This window comes from Chrysemys picta, chromosome 3 (genome assembly GCF_011386835.1).
Source record: "Chrysemys picta bellii isolate R12L10 chromosome 3, ASM1138683v2, whole genome shotgun sequence".
In the NCBI taxonomy this organism is placed as follows: domain Eukaryota; kingdom Metazoa; phylum Chordata; order Testudines; family Emydidae; genus Chrysemys; species Chrysemys picta.
In genome coordinates, this window is record NC_088793.1 from 155302532 (window position 1) to 155319041 (window position 16510).

At 44.9% G+C, this 16510-nt stretch overlaps 1 protein-coding gene across 13 annotated transcripts in view; it reads left to right on the forward strand.

Moving 5' to 3' along the window:
* Positions 1 to 933: 933 nt before the first annotated feature.
* The window catches only part of LCLAT1 (lysocardiolipin acyltransferase 1), a 205422-nt gene continuing 189845 nt past the window's right edge, over positions 934 to 16510 (forward strand). For 3 of the 13 annotated variants that reach the window (XM_065589350.1, XM_065589346.1, XM_065589344.1), the window contains exon 1: positions 954 to 1138. Coding sequence is in view for 6 of the 13 variants with exons in the window: in XM_065589337.1 (XP_065445409.1) it covers positions 996 to 1138; positions 2492 to 2524 (176 nt within the window). In the remaining 7 variants the exon portion in view is untranslated. Of the gene's footprint in view, positions 1139 to 1641; positions 1702 to 2491; positions 2525 to 16510 lie in introns of those variants that run through there. The other 10 variants (XM_065589338.1, XM_065589340.1, XM_005289545.4 and 7 more) reach the window with 8 other exon arrangements.

Here is a 16510-nt window from a genome sequence, read left to right on the forward strand (position 1 = left end):
AACTTTCATTTATTTCAATTTATTTCAGTGGAAGTTAGGAACCTAAACAGAGGGGCCGAGTCCCCCAGTTCCCGGGGCGGGGGGGGACTTGACCTCCACCCTGCACCACTCCACCCCTTCCCCCAAGCCCTGCGCCTTCTTGCCCCCTCCCCCGCCTCTTCCTGCCCCCGCTCCTCCCCCTCTCCCCAGCACCTCCTCCACTCCGCTGATGAGCTGATCCTGGCGGGTGGGAGGTGCTGGGAGGAGATGCAGATTAGTGGGGCTCACTGGTGGGTGGGAGGGGGATGAGTTGATCTGTGGGGCTGCCAGATTGGCATCTATGAACATAAAAGCCTCTGAGGATCTGGGCCCTGCCATCCAAATCCATAAACCCAGGCTTGTTTGGACAGTCAAATCCACAGCATGGCAGGGAAGTTTGGGTCTGAGTGTGCCATTTTGCTGAGTGGAAAGAAAGGGAACACTTCTCTCTCCCCTCTGTCCAGTGCCCATAGAAATCTATCTCCTGGCAGTACCAGGGTCTCATTGTTTATACTGAGGCTGCATTGCCTCAGTGATCTGAGGGGGAGTCTTGTGGCGTTGGGTGATTTTCCTAAAGCCCCATCTTCTGGAGTCAGGGGATGACGTGCGACTCGCAGCTTGCATGAAAGTGTGGAGCCCTGATGGTTGTGGATCAAAGTGGGAAACTATGACCCCCTAAAGACTCCCTAAGGCAAATAGAAACATCCCGGAGTAGTGTTTCTGACAAGCCTATCGATCGCTTTTAAGCCAGGCTCATGATTGTTAGGGGGGGCGGGAGGGGGCTTGACTCGGCATGTTTCAGCACTTGGCTGTTAGCAACACTCGGCGTGTGGCAGCCTGGCTCGGGAGCTGGGCGCTGTCCCTTTAAGCAGGGAAGGGAGGGGGGAAGACCACTTTTGACACAAGTGACCCGGAAGTGACCCAGGGAAGAGGTCGGAGGTCAGGGGTGATCTCGGGGAAGATGGCGGCGGCCCGGCATGTCTCCCCCCCTCGCGGCGGCCTGGCCGCTGTCACCGGGCCCCCGGCTCCATGAGGGGCTGAGCCTCCGGCTGCGAGGCTGTGCAGGGGTTGGGGCGGGGAGCCCCGGGGGCTGCGGCCTCCTCCCGCTGCTGCGGCTCAGGTAAGGGAGCCCCTCCCCCCCCAGCTCGGATGTGGGAACGGGGCGGGGGTCGGTGCTGCGGGGCGTTCCGAGCTCCCAGAGCGGCACCGGCACCACTTCGCGGGGTCCCGCTGCTGCGTGTCTGGCACGTCCGCTCTGCCCCCAGTCCCGCTGCTCCCTTGACACTGACACTCCTAGAGGGAGACCCCCGCCCCCGGGTGCTCGTCTCCCTGCACCCGCCTGGACTCCTTTGCCAGGCTCTTTGCGTGCACCTAAGTGTCTCACGGGTGTGACCCTGTGGAAACAGCGCTCTGGAGTTGGGCTGCGTGCGGGGATGCTTGATCTAGAAAGTCTTATTATTTATTCACTGCTGACTTTATTTTCACTTTTTGCGCAGCCTGGCTTTTTATAATAAGCTCTTAAAACTATTTGGACTGCATACTAAATCTCAGTCTTATGCTGAGTTTTTGTGGCTTTTGCAAATTTAACAGAATAAGGGGCTGGTACTTCTGTGTTTTGTACAGCAGTGAGCAGGGGGTCTGTGATGAGCAGACAAACTTTAGCATCAGTGAATGTATTTCCAGGTAGGTGTCCAATTGTTGAGTTTATTTGTTTCCTTCGTATTTTAGTCATATGTCCTATCATTCAGATTTCCCCTTGTACTTGATTTTTTTTATCCTCTTAATTTTGGTTTATTAACTTATAATTACTGTCTACTTAATCTTCTTATCTGCAGACATATTTTCCTTTAGGCACATTCCCTTTAGGAAGGCTGCAACGTACAGAGACGCCACATGAAGAAATGTTGAAGGGGAGAGAACTTGAAATTAAATAGGGATACAGTCTATATTTATGAAATTAAAAAAACAAAAAACCTTTGGTTTTAATATTCTTATTTCTGACCATAGTTTATAGTAATAAACTGAAGTTTTAGGTTTACAATCTTTTTTTATAGTGTCTGTTCTTCCAAATGAATTAAAAGCACTTCTTGTGATTTACAGTGTATATAGAGAGATGAGTTACAGTTTCCCATGTTTGTGTTGCCTTCCACATACCAACAGGGAAGAGAAAAATGTCAGTTACGATGACGGTTATTCATTTAGTTCTGCTCACTTGCGAAATCTCCACTGGCTGTTTTTGTGTGGGGGTGGTTGTGGGTGGAGTGCTGGTCAGGTCCCAAAATAAATAAGGCATTTAAAACAGCTACTTCTATTAAACACATAAAAACTGTTTAAAATGTTGTTAAGGTTGCGAAGTTAAGCACTCAGAAGTTAAGAAATGCCAAAATTAATGTGCAACTTTAATTCAGGCCTCTTGTGCATATGCATTACGATACAGTTTTAATTACATGATCACATACTATTTTTTCCACAGGAACCCTGCCTTATTCAGTGAACAGGATGGAAGGTACTTATTCAGTGAACAGCTACTGAATATTTTGTTTTAACCTCATGGTTCAGTGTGTAGCCTGAAGCCTTATTCACTATACTTCAACCAAACCCTGCTCCGAAGACACAATTAATTTCCTCATCGGCTTTTCTGTGGTGTTTGTCACTGTAGTATCTGAGTGATTCACAAACATTAATGAATTCTTCATCACAACTCCTCTGAGAGGATTGGGTAGTATTATCCCTGTTTTATAGGTGGGGAGCTGAGGCACAGAGATTAAGATGAAAAGTTTCCACTACTTTTGAGTACCTGATTTGAGGTACCCAGGACTTGACTTTTTCCTAATACTGAGTATTATATAGCACTTAATGTTCAAAGCACACTGCTAATTAACTTCAGTTGCTTCTGTGAGTGCTCAGCACTTCTGCAAATCAGACGCTAGCGTCTCATGTCGGGCATCCAGAAAATGAGTTACACTATTAGTGACTATCTGTGAAAAGTTTGGTTTTAGTAACTTGCCCATCTTCACGTAGGAACTCTATCACAGGAAGGGATAGAATCTAGTTCTCCAGTGCATTATTCAGTTGCCTTACCTATGAGACTGTCCTTTCTGTTCCTGCAATCTCCTGCCTCATTCACTGAAAACCTTCCAAAACGTCATATTTGCACCCTGGCTGTGGCCCCATGAAGTTGTGGGAACTCCTCGTTAGGCTTCTCCTGGCACTAACCAAGATGGCCATCCATCGCTCCAGGCGGAGGAAACTTGGACGGGGAGAGGGGGATAATCTGCGAATGCAGAGCCTGTTTCTGCTCATGTCTCCAAGCAGAGTTTGTCTGGGCAGTGTCCACTGATTTCTTGAATGCCTTTGAGGGGCAGTGGGCACTGTCTGGGCTTCTCTGCTCGGTGTCCCTCTCTGGATCCCTGATTTTTTATAGTATGACTTTCAGTCCTGATCCTATTTTTTCTCTTGTTGTCCCAAGAAATGAATGTGGCCTTGGCACAGTGGTTCCTCCCTCTTAATTGAGGGGACAAGCCTTTATTTATGGTTGGGCCTAGACCCACCTGCTCCAGTGGAACAAATAGTACACACCTTCCAACTTATGCAATATATGAGGCTGGGGATCTATAGATCGGGGTGTAGTGAAGGAGACTGCTATATTCCCACAGCAGGTCCATCCTGTGCACTGAATAAGGTAGGGGTCCTGTGGGGGACAGTAAGATTCCCCCACCCCTGTTCCCCTATGCTGGTTCCTAGTTCAAATGCGTCCCCATCTCTGGTTCCTAGTCTGTGTTCTTTCCACCCCCATTCCCCTCACAGCTCTTAGTCCCAGCGTCGTCTTGATTTCCATTCCCATCCCTTATTCCCCCCTCCTTTACAGTGTCCTTGCCCAGCTATTTCCTGTTTCTCTCCCCACCCCCAGTCTCAAGATATTTCTTTTCCCAATCTGCTATCGCCGTCCCCCGATCTGACTCTTGTGTGTTCTGTATTCAACTCAGTGATTTGCTTCTTCCTTGCTGTCTGAACACTGGGTTGGGGGGCAGATAGTAGGGAACTGAGCATCAGTTCCACTGCCCATCTCCATCCCGGTCCAGGAAAGTCCAGCATTAGCCCTGGGCTGGAGGCGATTTAGTCAGTTACTGTATAGGGATGGTGCATGCACAGTCTGCTCAGTGTTAGGAGCTGAGAGAAGCTTGAGATGCTCAGCGAGGATGATATCTTTAGAGATTTTACCTGCTAAAATCAAAGTCCTACTGATGACTTATGTTTGTGTGTATGCAGCGGAGGGGTAGGACTCATAACATCGCAGTTGCAGCCTTAAATGTGGAACCATGGCATTGGGTCCAGAACGTGTTTTAGTTTGTCTTTGAAATGATTTGGCAGGTCTTGAAAAGTCTGCACACCAGTGATGGTGTGGGAAAGTTTGAGAATAAGTCATCAGTGTAAGCCTTCATTGAAAAACAAGTTTCTAGCCCTAACGATTGTGAATAAAATATTCCAAAGGTGACCAGATTCGTTGTTGTGTTTCTGGATATGCAGCCACTGCTCACAGTTCTCTCATGGTACCTAAGAGTGAAAAATTATTCATCCTGCACATGCTTAATATTTTTTTGGGGTAGGGAGAATCTTTTTTTTTCTACATTATAAAAAAGCAAAAAAGGCTGCAACCTCTCTTTTGTCAGGGCAAATTGAACTCTTTAGAGCTGCAGGAAAACCTACAGTAGAACCTCAGAGTTATGAACACCAGAATTACGAACTGACTGTTCAACCACACACCTCATTTGGAACTGGAGGTATGCAATCAGGCAGCAGCAGAGACCAAAAAAAAAAAAAAAAAAAAAGGCAAATAGAGTACTGTTAAACAGGGCTTTGGATCTGAACTCCAGTTCCTCTCCAGCACCAGGCAAAAACTTGCAGCTCCACTGTTCCGGAGCTGCTCCAGCTCCAGGCTCCGGTCCAAAGCCCTGCTGTTAAACATAAACTACTAAAATAAAGGGAAAGCTTAAAAAAAAATACAAGGTAAGGAAACTGTTTCTGTGCTTGCTTCATTTAAATTAAGGTGGCTAAAAGCAGCATTTTTCTTCTGCATAGTAAAATTTCAAAGCTGTTAAGTCAATGTTCAGTTGTAAACTTTAGAAAGAGCAACCATAACGTTTTGTTCAGAGTTACAAACATTTCAGAATTATGAACAATCTCCTTTCCCAAGGTTTTTGTAACTCTGAGGTTCTACTGTCTATGAACTTATTTCCTATTCTCTCCTGAATGCAGTGTGAAGCGAGCCAGTAAGACTGAAGACACAATAGACTTGTGGGGCATTAAGGAATGCTTGGGTAACTTGTTGCATATTACTTGTAATATGAGAAGAAATCTTCTCAGGACCTTCCCGAAGTCAGCTTCCCCTGACTTCTCCAAGCAGGAGAGGCTGTCTTGGAGCACAGGTTTGTGTATCCCAGCTCTGTGTGGGTGGGTGGGTGTTGTGGTGGGTGGAGAGGTGATGAAGAAGAAAAAACACTTCAGATTAAAATTCTTGGGTTTCTGTGTAAAACAAAATTTACAAAACCTTTAGACTTTGCCCACCACTGCTTGTGGACCTAACACTTTGTCTTTGGACTACTGCATGAGAACATGAAGTGAAACTAACCATAAATGGATAGTCTAATTTTACGATTCAAACCAAGTGAAATGTAAAAAGCCGGCAAACGGCATCAGTAGTAAATAGGGTCAAGATATTTTTTTAAACTTGGATGCCCATTACAATTAAGCTCTTAAATAGAGCTTTGTGAAATTTTTTGCAGTTTATTTGTTAAAAAATGCAGTTTTGGATCAACCAAAACTGATTTGCAGATTTGACATGAATTCGCTGTATAGATTTGGCCAGATGTTTCAGGGTAGAGTCACAGGGGGAAGTAGGCACCATTTACAGATGAAGTCAGTAAGAGCAGCTGCTCGCTACCTCTGAAAATTGGACCCATACCGCCTTATATCTCTGCACTCCGCAAAACTTAATTTACACCTTACAGTGCCTCCTGTGAGTTAAGAATTATTTCCATTCTGTTACCTTATGAAACTGGTGATGATAAATTGCAAATTTATCTGTAATAGGTATGGCTTTGGCTGGCTTCATAAGAAATTTAAATAATTTTTGGAATCTGATTTTGTAAAGTGTTAGTATTTAGACCCCAAAATTGAGTCATTAGTTTGGGAAGTTGAATTTATAAACTATGTTTTGTTAGTTATGGGCAACAAATCAATCGGTATGTGCTGCCGCTGCTTTATTTGTTTTCACTAAAGCATTTGATAGTTGATCTGCTAATCCAAAGGCTACAAGATTGAGTTACAAGTTCAAGAGTATCTGAAAGAACAGAGGGTAAATGTAAATCTCATGTGGTCTGGCTTTCTGCTTGGTAATAAAGCAGTTCCTCAAAGATTCATTTTGGAGACTCTGTTTTATTTATTTTTATATATTTATATATATAAACACACACACACACTTCAACACCTTAGGCTGTCATCTTGTTAACAGCTAGCTTTAGTTATAGTATACCGCTGACACTTGATTTATTCTTTTGGCTCCCTTTATAAGAAATATAGGACTCTGTGGTAAACCTTTAAGAAACTTCAGTGTGGTTTTGAGAATGTATAAAACTGCTTGCCCCATTTCATACAATAGAGTGTTGGGAAAACTTACATGCAAAGAAGCCCTTCTCCTGAAGTATACATTCTTAAACATAGCTAAATAATTCTAATCTGAGTTTGCTCTTGATATCAGCCATCTTGCAAAAAAGTGAGATCTTATTTAACATCAGCAATAGCAGAGAAGTGTCAGACTAAACCAATTCTATCCTACATTAACATGATCTAACAAATCTAATTAATCATTGCAACATTTACAGTTGTAAGTGATGCAACATCATTAAATTATGGTGGAACCGGATTTAGGGTTGGTGTACACTACACAGTTAGATTGACATAAGGCAGCTTACTTCGACCTAATTGTGTCAGTGTCTACAGTACTGCCTTGTCCTCTCTATATAAGTGCCCTACTACACCAACATAACTCCGGCTCCATGAGAGGGGTAGGGCTTATGTTGGTGTAGTTAGGACAACGAAGTGTCTGTGTAGACACTGCATTACTGAGGCTGTTGGCTGTCTTGTCAATTTCATGGCAGGGGCCAGGGTGAGAAGGCCTTATACAGCTCAGAGTCATGAAATTGACAAGGCTGCCCAGCTCCTAGCAGGGGGCAGATGGAGTGGGGCAGCTGGACCCCACTCACCAAGGGCAAGAAGCCCTGGGCGGCTTCCCCCCCCCTCCAGGTGGGAAATGTTCAGGGGGAGGCAGCCCACCGGGAGTCTGTGGGGCAGCTGGGCTCCTGGCAGGGAGCTGAGAGATGAGGCTCTCAGCTCCCCGTACTGCCCTTCTCAGCTCGGTGGAAGTACTCCTGCTCAGGATGTTCACCATCTACCAAAGGAAGGTTAGTGTGGACGTGCACCACTGCAGTAATTACTGCGGTGGTTGCAAGTCAACCTCATATAGGTTGACTTACATTTCTAGTGTAGACATACCCTTAGTCTCTTGACTTTTGTCTTGCATATTTCCAGTGTCACTCTTGTTGCTTTTCAGTAACACTACAAATACTCAGCCCTAGGATCAACAGTATTAATTATAATTTAAGGCTACGTTTTAGTCACGGATATTTTTAATAAAAGTCACAGACAGGTCACGGGCAGTAAACAAAAATTCACGGCCTGTGACCTGTCCATGACTTTTACTATATACCCCTAACTGAAATTTGGGCCGGGAGCCACGGGTGCTCAGTGGGGGCAGTCCGGGGGCGCCAGGGGTGCTGGAGGTGTGTGGCCCGGGACCCCTGCAGGCATTGGTGCGGAGAGGGGCAGGGTTTGTAGGCTTCCCACCCAGCTCCAACCAGCATGTCCCCGCAGCTCCTAGGAGGAGGTGCGGCCAGGGGAGCTAAGAGTGTTGCTCCTGCCACAAGCGCCAGCTCCACAGCTCCCAGTGGCCAGGAACCACAGCCAATGGAAGCTGCAGGGGCGGCACCTGCGGTCGGCAGCTCACGGAGCCCCCTGGCTCCTCCACCTAGGAGCTGCATGGGCATGCTGGTGGGAGCCAGGGACCCACCCCAGGTAAGGGCCGCAGCCCAGTCCCCTCCCTGAGCCCCCTCCAACACAGCCAAGCTGCTGCTGGCCCAGGAGCTGCCCGGCTCGGGCAGCCCCTGAGCCAGCCGCATGAGCCCCTGCAGAAGTCATGCAGGTCACAGAAAGTAACGGAATTCGTAACCTCCCCTTATATTTAGATTGCCAGCTAGTTCCCATTATAAAATATTCTTTGAAAAGAAACTCCAACACTTCCAGTATTTGCAGCGGCATTTTGAAAGTTAGCATGAAGAAGCTTCTCTAGCCAGAGGGCTGCCTTTTTTTTGTCCCATGAAATTCTGTGTAGGTTTAGCTGAGTTGTAAACTGCTAATCTCTATTTCCTTTCTGTCAGTTATGTTCCTCAGGAAAATTTTGGCATATGCCAAAATATTTATTGAACATGAACCTTCTAAAGAGCTGGGACTATTCTGCTTCCAAAGCAGTAGCAGCAGCACTCATTTAGCAGTTGACAAGTTTTTGGTATTTGTTTCTAAAGTTGTAAATATACCCACACGATTGATGTTATCTGTGCTTAAAGGTGCATAAATTAGATTTAGTTGTCATATTGGTGATTCATGCTTTTTTGTACCATTTATACTGGATGAGTCTTTAGTGAGTTTTGTGTGGTTTGAGTTTTTTTTTATAATAAAAAACTAAGTACATTTCACAATCTTTTTTTCCCACTTAAATGTTCTTTTAGGAGAATTCTTGCTTGTTGCTGACTCAATACAAGCACAGTGGTAACTGAAGTTGAAATTTGCTGTGACTAGTCCTTCTGACACATTAAAAAATCCTCCTATGATGACATAGTCTCTGCAGAAGCACATTTATTATAGAATTGTTCAGCAATAAAACCTTTGAATTTGTTGATAATTTATATTCTTGCACTAGTAAAAAAGATGACAAACTTTTACGCTTAATTGTAGAGTCCACAATTCAGAAATAGAGAAAAAAGAAATGAAGGTGAATTTGCTGCTTGTGAAGGTGGGGACCTAATACTGTTGACTTAAAGCAGGTCCAGTGTGGACAGGCTTCTCACAATCTTGCCTATCCTTCAGCTCTGTCAATTCCCTTTCAATGCCCTTGCCAGCCTTTAGAAAACACTGCAATTGTTATTTCTGCTTATGTTATGAACTTATCAGACAATCGGGGTTAGCTCTCGGATAGGTGACCTTCAAATAACATATAGACGTTGCAATAAGTGATATTAGTGATTCGGTATGTAACACTCCTCCCTCTGTGTTGTTCTCCTATTATGAAAATAGGGGGCAGTATGTTGCTGGAAATGCTGTTCCCCCCCCCCCACCCCCCCCCCCCCGACATTTAAAACAGATCCTGGTTGCTTGGAGTGACTAAAGAGTCCATGGCACCTTTCATAAGAATCAGGGTGTTGGCCTTAGTGATGTTTATACTAGAAAACTAGGAATAATTTTTGAGCCTTTAAAAAAAAAAAAAATCCCATGATTCTGCACAGCCCTCCTTGCTATCCACCATCTGTGAGAGAAGCATGGAACCGGCACAGCTCTGCGCTGTTGTCAATAGCGTTGCAAGCACAGGGTGCATGATACTCTGGTATTGGTAGAGCTGCAAGAGGAGCCGCATCAGTGGGGAACATGACTTTTTCGCAGAGGACGGATTGCTATGGAAATAGCGAAAATCAGTTCAAGGTAGTTGGTACTGTTCATAGAGCAGCTGCAGTGTTGGAGACCTGCTTCTGGGCCCGAAAAATGAGCACTGGCTGGTGGGATTGTATCATAATGCAGGTTTGGCACAAGAAACAGTGGTTGCAGAACTTTCAGGTGTGCAAGGGTACCTTGCTGGATTTGTGTGTCAAGCTCACCCTGGCCCTCCACCTCATGGACACCAGAATGAAAGCTATACTTGCAGTGGAGATGTGCATAGAGATCACACTGTGAAAACTTGACCAGTAGCAATCTGGCCTTGCAGTGGGAAATCATTTTGGAGTTGGAAAATCCATTATGGGGGCTACTGTCATACAAGTGTAGAGGGCCATTCATTGCCTTCTGCTACAGAGTAGTGTGTCTCTTGGCAAGATGCAGGACATAGTGGATGGATTTGCAGCAATAAGGTTCCTGAATTGTGTGGAGAGTGATAGTTGGCATACATATCCCCCTTTTGTCACCAGCCCACCTTGCCCCAGAGCTTATCAACAGAAAGTGCTACTTTTCTATGGTAATGCAAGCATTGGTGGGTCATCCGGGATGCTTCACCGACATCAGTGTTGGCTGGTCAGTTGTATGATGATCATATCTTTAAGAACACAGGACTAGTCAGAAAGCTGCAAGCAGGGACATTGTTTCCCAACTGGAGGATTACCATAGATGATGTTGAAATGCCAGTAGTGATCCAGGGGGACCCAGCCTACCCCTTGCTCCCTGGATAATGAAGCCGTACAACAGCTACCTTCAACAACACCAAGGAAAGATTCAACTACTGGCTCAGCTGGTGCAGAATGACAGTTGAATGTGCTTTTGGTAGATTGAAAGGACAATGATGGTGTTTCCTAACAAGATTGGGCCTCTGGGAGAAGACTATCCCAATGGTTATAGCTGCCTGCTGTGTCCTGCATCATATCTGTGAAGCAAAGGGGGAAAAGTTGTTGCTGGGCTGGAGGTGGAGTGGCTGTCTGCTGAGTTTGAACAGCCAAGAGCTCAGTGTAGAACTATATGGCTGAGGGAGTCCTTGAAAGACCACGTTAACAATGAGCCACAGTAGTGCATTGTGGATTGTGCTCTACCTGGCTCTACAGTTTGGGGCCTGTTAAGAATTGTGTGGTGCTTGGTTTACGTCTATGAATATAAATGCCAATTAATCTATTAATTTTGTGGTGCGTGCTGTACTTTTTACAATTATTACACTGATAGTCACAGATCCTATGAGTTCTCTCCCACTGTACACTAATAAGTGGATGATTACAGTACCACTAGGTGTTCTGCAGCATATGTTATAAACAAAGAACGATGAATTATTTTCCAAAGAATAGAATTTCGTTGTCTCAAAACCAGTGCAAAGAAAAATCTGTGCAATTTAAAAGCAAATCCATTATTGTATTAAGTTTTTAATGTAACAACTCAACAAGAGGTAAGAACGTTCATGTCATTTTACCTATACATACACTGATCTGTGAAAGCCATAGTTGGTGTATGTGAAGCTGTGGTTGTCCGTAATATCCCCTGGGGTGGAGTGGGAGGTAGGGATGTGTCCCCAGTGCCATGTGGAATGTTAAGGGGGGTGTAGGAATGTGCTGCAATGGAATTTTCTGTGGATTGTAATGGAAGGCAAGCCAGTGATTTTTGAACCTACATGTCCATAAGAGTCTGCAGCATCTGTGTTTGCTGCCAGAGAAGCCCCATTATGACCTGGTGCATCTCCTTTTCCTGCTGGGGCTCTTGAGAGTTTTCTTGTCCACTCTTTCCTTCTCTAGGCTGTCTGCAATGTTCACCCTCCAGGCCTTTTACTCACAGTGTGATGCAGCAGTGGCTTGCAAGATCTTATTGAACATGTCATCCTGAGTTTTCTTCTTTCTCCTCCTCATATGGCTTAGGCGTTCTGCAGCTGTGCAGAGAGAGCCTCTCAAGGCTGCAATGGCAGCAGCTACAGGTAATACACACACAGCGGTACCATTGTTAGTATAGTCGTTCTGGAAAGCTGAAGTTAAGGTTCAGAACTCCCTTCCTTGCTCCCTAAATTTTTAAACAAAACCTGCTTCTTGACACTTCTGCTTTGGATTGCTTTTGTGCTGAACCACTCACCACTAGTCATGGTGAGTATGGCCTGCCAGGGTGAGGGAAATGAGGAGAGTATTGCACGGTTTCATGAAACGATGCATATAGGATAATGGCACTGAATACTGGTACCATTGTTTACAAGCAGAGGTGGTTTTAGCTAACATGAATCCTGAGCGTTACAAAGGCATAGAAAGTACAGGTTCTGCTGGCATCCCAAAGCAGTCTGGGCCCAAATGTTGCTAACCTGTATACCACAATGATGCCTTTCGAAGTTATCGCCAACTGGTATGGGAAAGTGTCCAACCATGGCGGAAGAAATAAGGCTGCCATTCCTAAAACCTTTGGGAGAGGATTGCAGAGTACCTCCATGAAAGTTTCACTGAGATCTCTCAGGGGGATTCAGGGGACATCGCTGTGTACATAAACAAGCTGCTCCACGTAGCCCTCCCTGCCAAACTGTACAGGGGAATGAAAAGCTGATAATGCTACCTCCCTTTGTTATACCTCTACTTTTTCTAATGAAAAGTGGGTAGCTGTGTGCATCATTCTAATGGGAGATGTATTTACACACTTACCTGAAGATTCTTCCAAGGTACCATGCTCGACTGACTGGACTGCAATGGAATCACAAACAGGTCCTGGCTTGCAGCATAGCTGGAACCCCTAGTCCCATTTCCTTTCTCCTTCCTTCTCCTTGTCCTTGCTGTTCATAGCAGGAGTTTTTGTCTCAGGCTCCTTGGAGATATCCGTTGTGGTCTGCAGTGTGGTGGTGGGCTCTCCGCCAAGTATGGCATGCAGCTCTTGGTAAAAGCAGTAGGTCTGTGGCTCAGCACTGGATTGACTTTTGGCCTTCCTGGTCTTATGCTATACCTGCTTCAGTTCCTTTACTTTTTTATGTGGTGCTGTTGCTTATCCCCATCATCCCCCTTCTCCTGCATCTCCCATGTGGTTTGCTTGCAGATGTCCTCATTTCTGTCTGGTTTGTAGTTGTGACTGCTCAGTCTTTTCTCCCTGAGGACCAGGAGATCCAATAGCTCCTGTCTGTTCCAGGCCGGAGTGCGTCTGGAGCATGTAGCTGGCATGGTCACCATGCTGGGCAATCAGTTTGTGTGACAGCAGCTGGAGGACTGCGTCGATCTAAGTATAGTGACTCTTCATGGAAGTGTCACTGTAATGAGGCGCTTACATTGGTGGGAGACTAATTTAAGTGTAGACACATGCACAGCTAGGTTGATGCAAGGCAGGTTACGACAACCTAATTTTGTAGTAGAGACCAGACGTTAAATTGTTTTAACCCATGTGTCTGTTCATGTTTAGCATCTGGGTTAAACTGGTTTATGTCAATCCATGTCTACCATCTGGGTTAAACTGTTTTTTACATTAATGCCTTGTGCTCATTTTAACTAGACTATTTATAGATTAATTTAATTAAACCGGTGCACTTTCCTACTATAGACAAGCCTTAGCCAGAATACAATTATGGTAATTACATTGTACTTATTTCACTCCTGCAGTTAGGTATTCTTACTACTTGCACAGAAAACTGCAGTACAGCGTTAAACAGTTACTGCATCTACACCATCTTCCTTTCCTACTGTATCCTTTAGGTTGCATGATTTCTTTGTTTGTGTATCCATTTCAGTTTGTAGACCGTTTTGAGATCCTTTTTGATAAGGCTATGTAAGCCAATTATTAATAATCTTACCCAACGTCTTATATTTTGTATCTAAAGAAAAAACCCAATGTAGTGGGCTCTCTTTACATTTTTATTCTTTTGAAGCCTTTTGGGTCACTCTAATTACAAAAACACATATATTTGAAAGTTTTTGATATTAAAGAAAATGTAGGCTCTAATTTCCATCTGTAAATGAAAACTTTATTCTAACAAGTTAAAGGGATATGGTAAGACTTTTATTATGCTTATTAGGAAACAATACATTTTGTTATCTTGAACTGCCCAACAGGCATTAGGAATGGGTGGAGTCAGTAGTGGTTGGAGCAAAGGATGTGGCTAGTAGGTGGAATCAGCTGCTGAAGAAATGAATAGCTGGTGTTGTGGACTGATGGGTGGTCTTGGTTTGGTAGATCCTAGGAATTTTTGATAAGATGCTCCGATGAAAAGCTGGCTTGTCAAGTTTACTTTTCAGTTTTCAGTGTTGGATTCAGTAGATGGTAGTTTCTCTTCTATACCTTATTAATATGAAGGCTTATCATGCTGCAAACAGGTGATTAGTGATTACCATACTCAGTATCAGAGTGTGAGTATAAATCAGCATGCTTAAAGATGAAGGAAGTTGTAGGAAACAAGTAACTGAATGGATTAAAGTAATAAAAACAGATAATTCTTTTACAGAAAAATGTACATACTATCAAGAGTTGTTAGTGGCAAAATAGAAAGCATTGGTGCTCATCTTAAAATACAAACATTTCTTTGGATTATTTTATAATGTTGTTTACATAATTTATCATGGCTGTGTTTAGATCAGAGGTGGACAAACTACAGCCCGCGGGCCACATCCGGCCTGCGGGATCGTCCTGCCCGGCCCCCAAGCTCCTGGTCCGGGAGGCTAACCCCGACCTCTCCACCGCTGTTCCCCTTCCCCGCAGCCTCAGTTCACTCGCTCTGCTGCCATTGCAATGCTCTGGGCGGCGGGGCTGTGAGCTCCTGGGGCAGTGCAGCTGCAGAGCCCGGCCTGAACTGGTGCTCTGTACTGTGTGGTGGCGGCGGCAGCAGCAGCGTGGCCCGGCTCCAGTTGGGCAGTGCGGCTGTAGCGCTGCCAGCCACCGGTGTTCCAGGCAGTGCGGTAAGGGGGCAGGGAGTGGGGAGGTTGGATAGAGGGCAGGGGAGTTTAGGGTGGTGGTCAGGGGGCAAGGGTGTGGATAGGGGTTGGGGGGAGGGAACAGGGGGGTTGAATGGGGGCAGGGGTTCCGGGGGGGGGCAGTCAGGAAGGAGGGGGGATTGGATGGGGTGGCAGGGGGCAGTCAGGGGCAGGGATTCCGGGGGCAGTCAGGGGACAGGGAGAAGGGGTGGCTGGATGGGGCAGGGGTCCAGGGGAAGGGGGGCGCGCGTCAGGAATGAGAGGAGAGGGGTTGGATGGGGCGGCGGGAGTCCGGGGGCACTCAGGAGACAGGGAGCGGGGGTGTGTGGATGGGGCAGGGGTCCCAGAGAGGCTGTCAGGGAACGGGGGGGTTGGATGGGGCAGGAGTCCCGGAGGGGGCAGATAGGAGGTGGGGGCCGGGCCACGACCCCCTCCCCTAACCGGCCCTCCATACAATTTACAAAACCCGATGCAACCCTCAGGCCAAAAAGTTTGCCTGCCCCTGGTTTAGATTATGTCCCGGTTCTGGCCTTTCACCAGCTCTTCGACATCAGCTTCATTCTGGAGCAGTCTGTTGCCATTGTTGACACTTCAGGTTGGCCAAGATCAATTTGTGACTATATCAGTTTTAAGAAAAAACAACCTGCAAGGCAAAGACTTGAGAAGAAAGATGGTGTCTTCTCTGTTGCCTTTGATAGGCTGTAATCCTGTGTTTCTTCCTTTGCTGTTTGCAATTAAGATAGACGATCCAGATTTCTACCCCAAATCTCTCACAAGAGTTTGTGTCGTAGTTAATTATGGAAAATTGTAGAAGTATTGCAAAACGTGAAAGGACAGGACAACTGATTTTAGAATTGTCAACTTTTAAGAGATCTGTGTTCCTCTCTAGCCAGCTGAACATCACTTGAGCATGTTTTTGACACCTTTGAACTAGTTTGACTGAAACTTTATAATAGCAATGGAGTTTCAGAAAAGCAAATATATTGGTAAAAGTGTATTGCTATCTAATCATAGATACGAAAGAATAGTCAATCTGACTAGTAGATATTACTACTGTATGTGATTTATAGAATTGCAAGACTTTCATTTTGGGCAATACCTCTTTAGGTTTCAAGCATATATATGTCTGCAGAGTGCCCGCAGCATGTGTATGGTGTTCCATTTAATAAAACCTTCCTTTTACTTATTTTTTTTTAATGGGGAGAAGGGAGGGGCTTGGCTTCACTTCCCTCCCATAGTACTTGCCCTTCAGTTTGTGTAAAATCAGAACAACCAGAATTTTGTAAGACGAGCTGTCAAAATTTAGAAGTTGCTTGAGCTGCACATCTCTGGGTCACGATTGGAGTCTACTTTGGGAATTTGTGGCTCTCTGGTTTCCTTTGACTTCTGTTCTTTGAATCTTACAGGATGGATTGATTTAAATTGGTGATCTAAATCACCAAGTGGAAAGCCTCAAAGTAAATCATAGATTTTTAATCAATTTTTCCATTTTTCTGCTTCATTTATTACTAAAGAAAGGTGCATTCCCTTTGGTTGATATAGCCATTTAAAAAAGGTTCATTTACAATGAAGTAGAGCCTTTGTACTAAATTTAGTGGTTTTTTTTTTTGCTATCTACGAGGGCACACTATAAGTATATACGTTTATTTACGCAGTTATATAGCTTAATATTTTTAGATTCTTCTTGTACATTTTTAGAATGTTAGAAAATGGTGAATGATTGGTGGAGTCATAAATAGTAATTTGAAAACTGAGCCAATCAGAACTCAGGTAGAGAGAAGCTA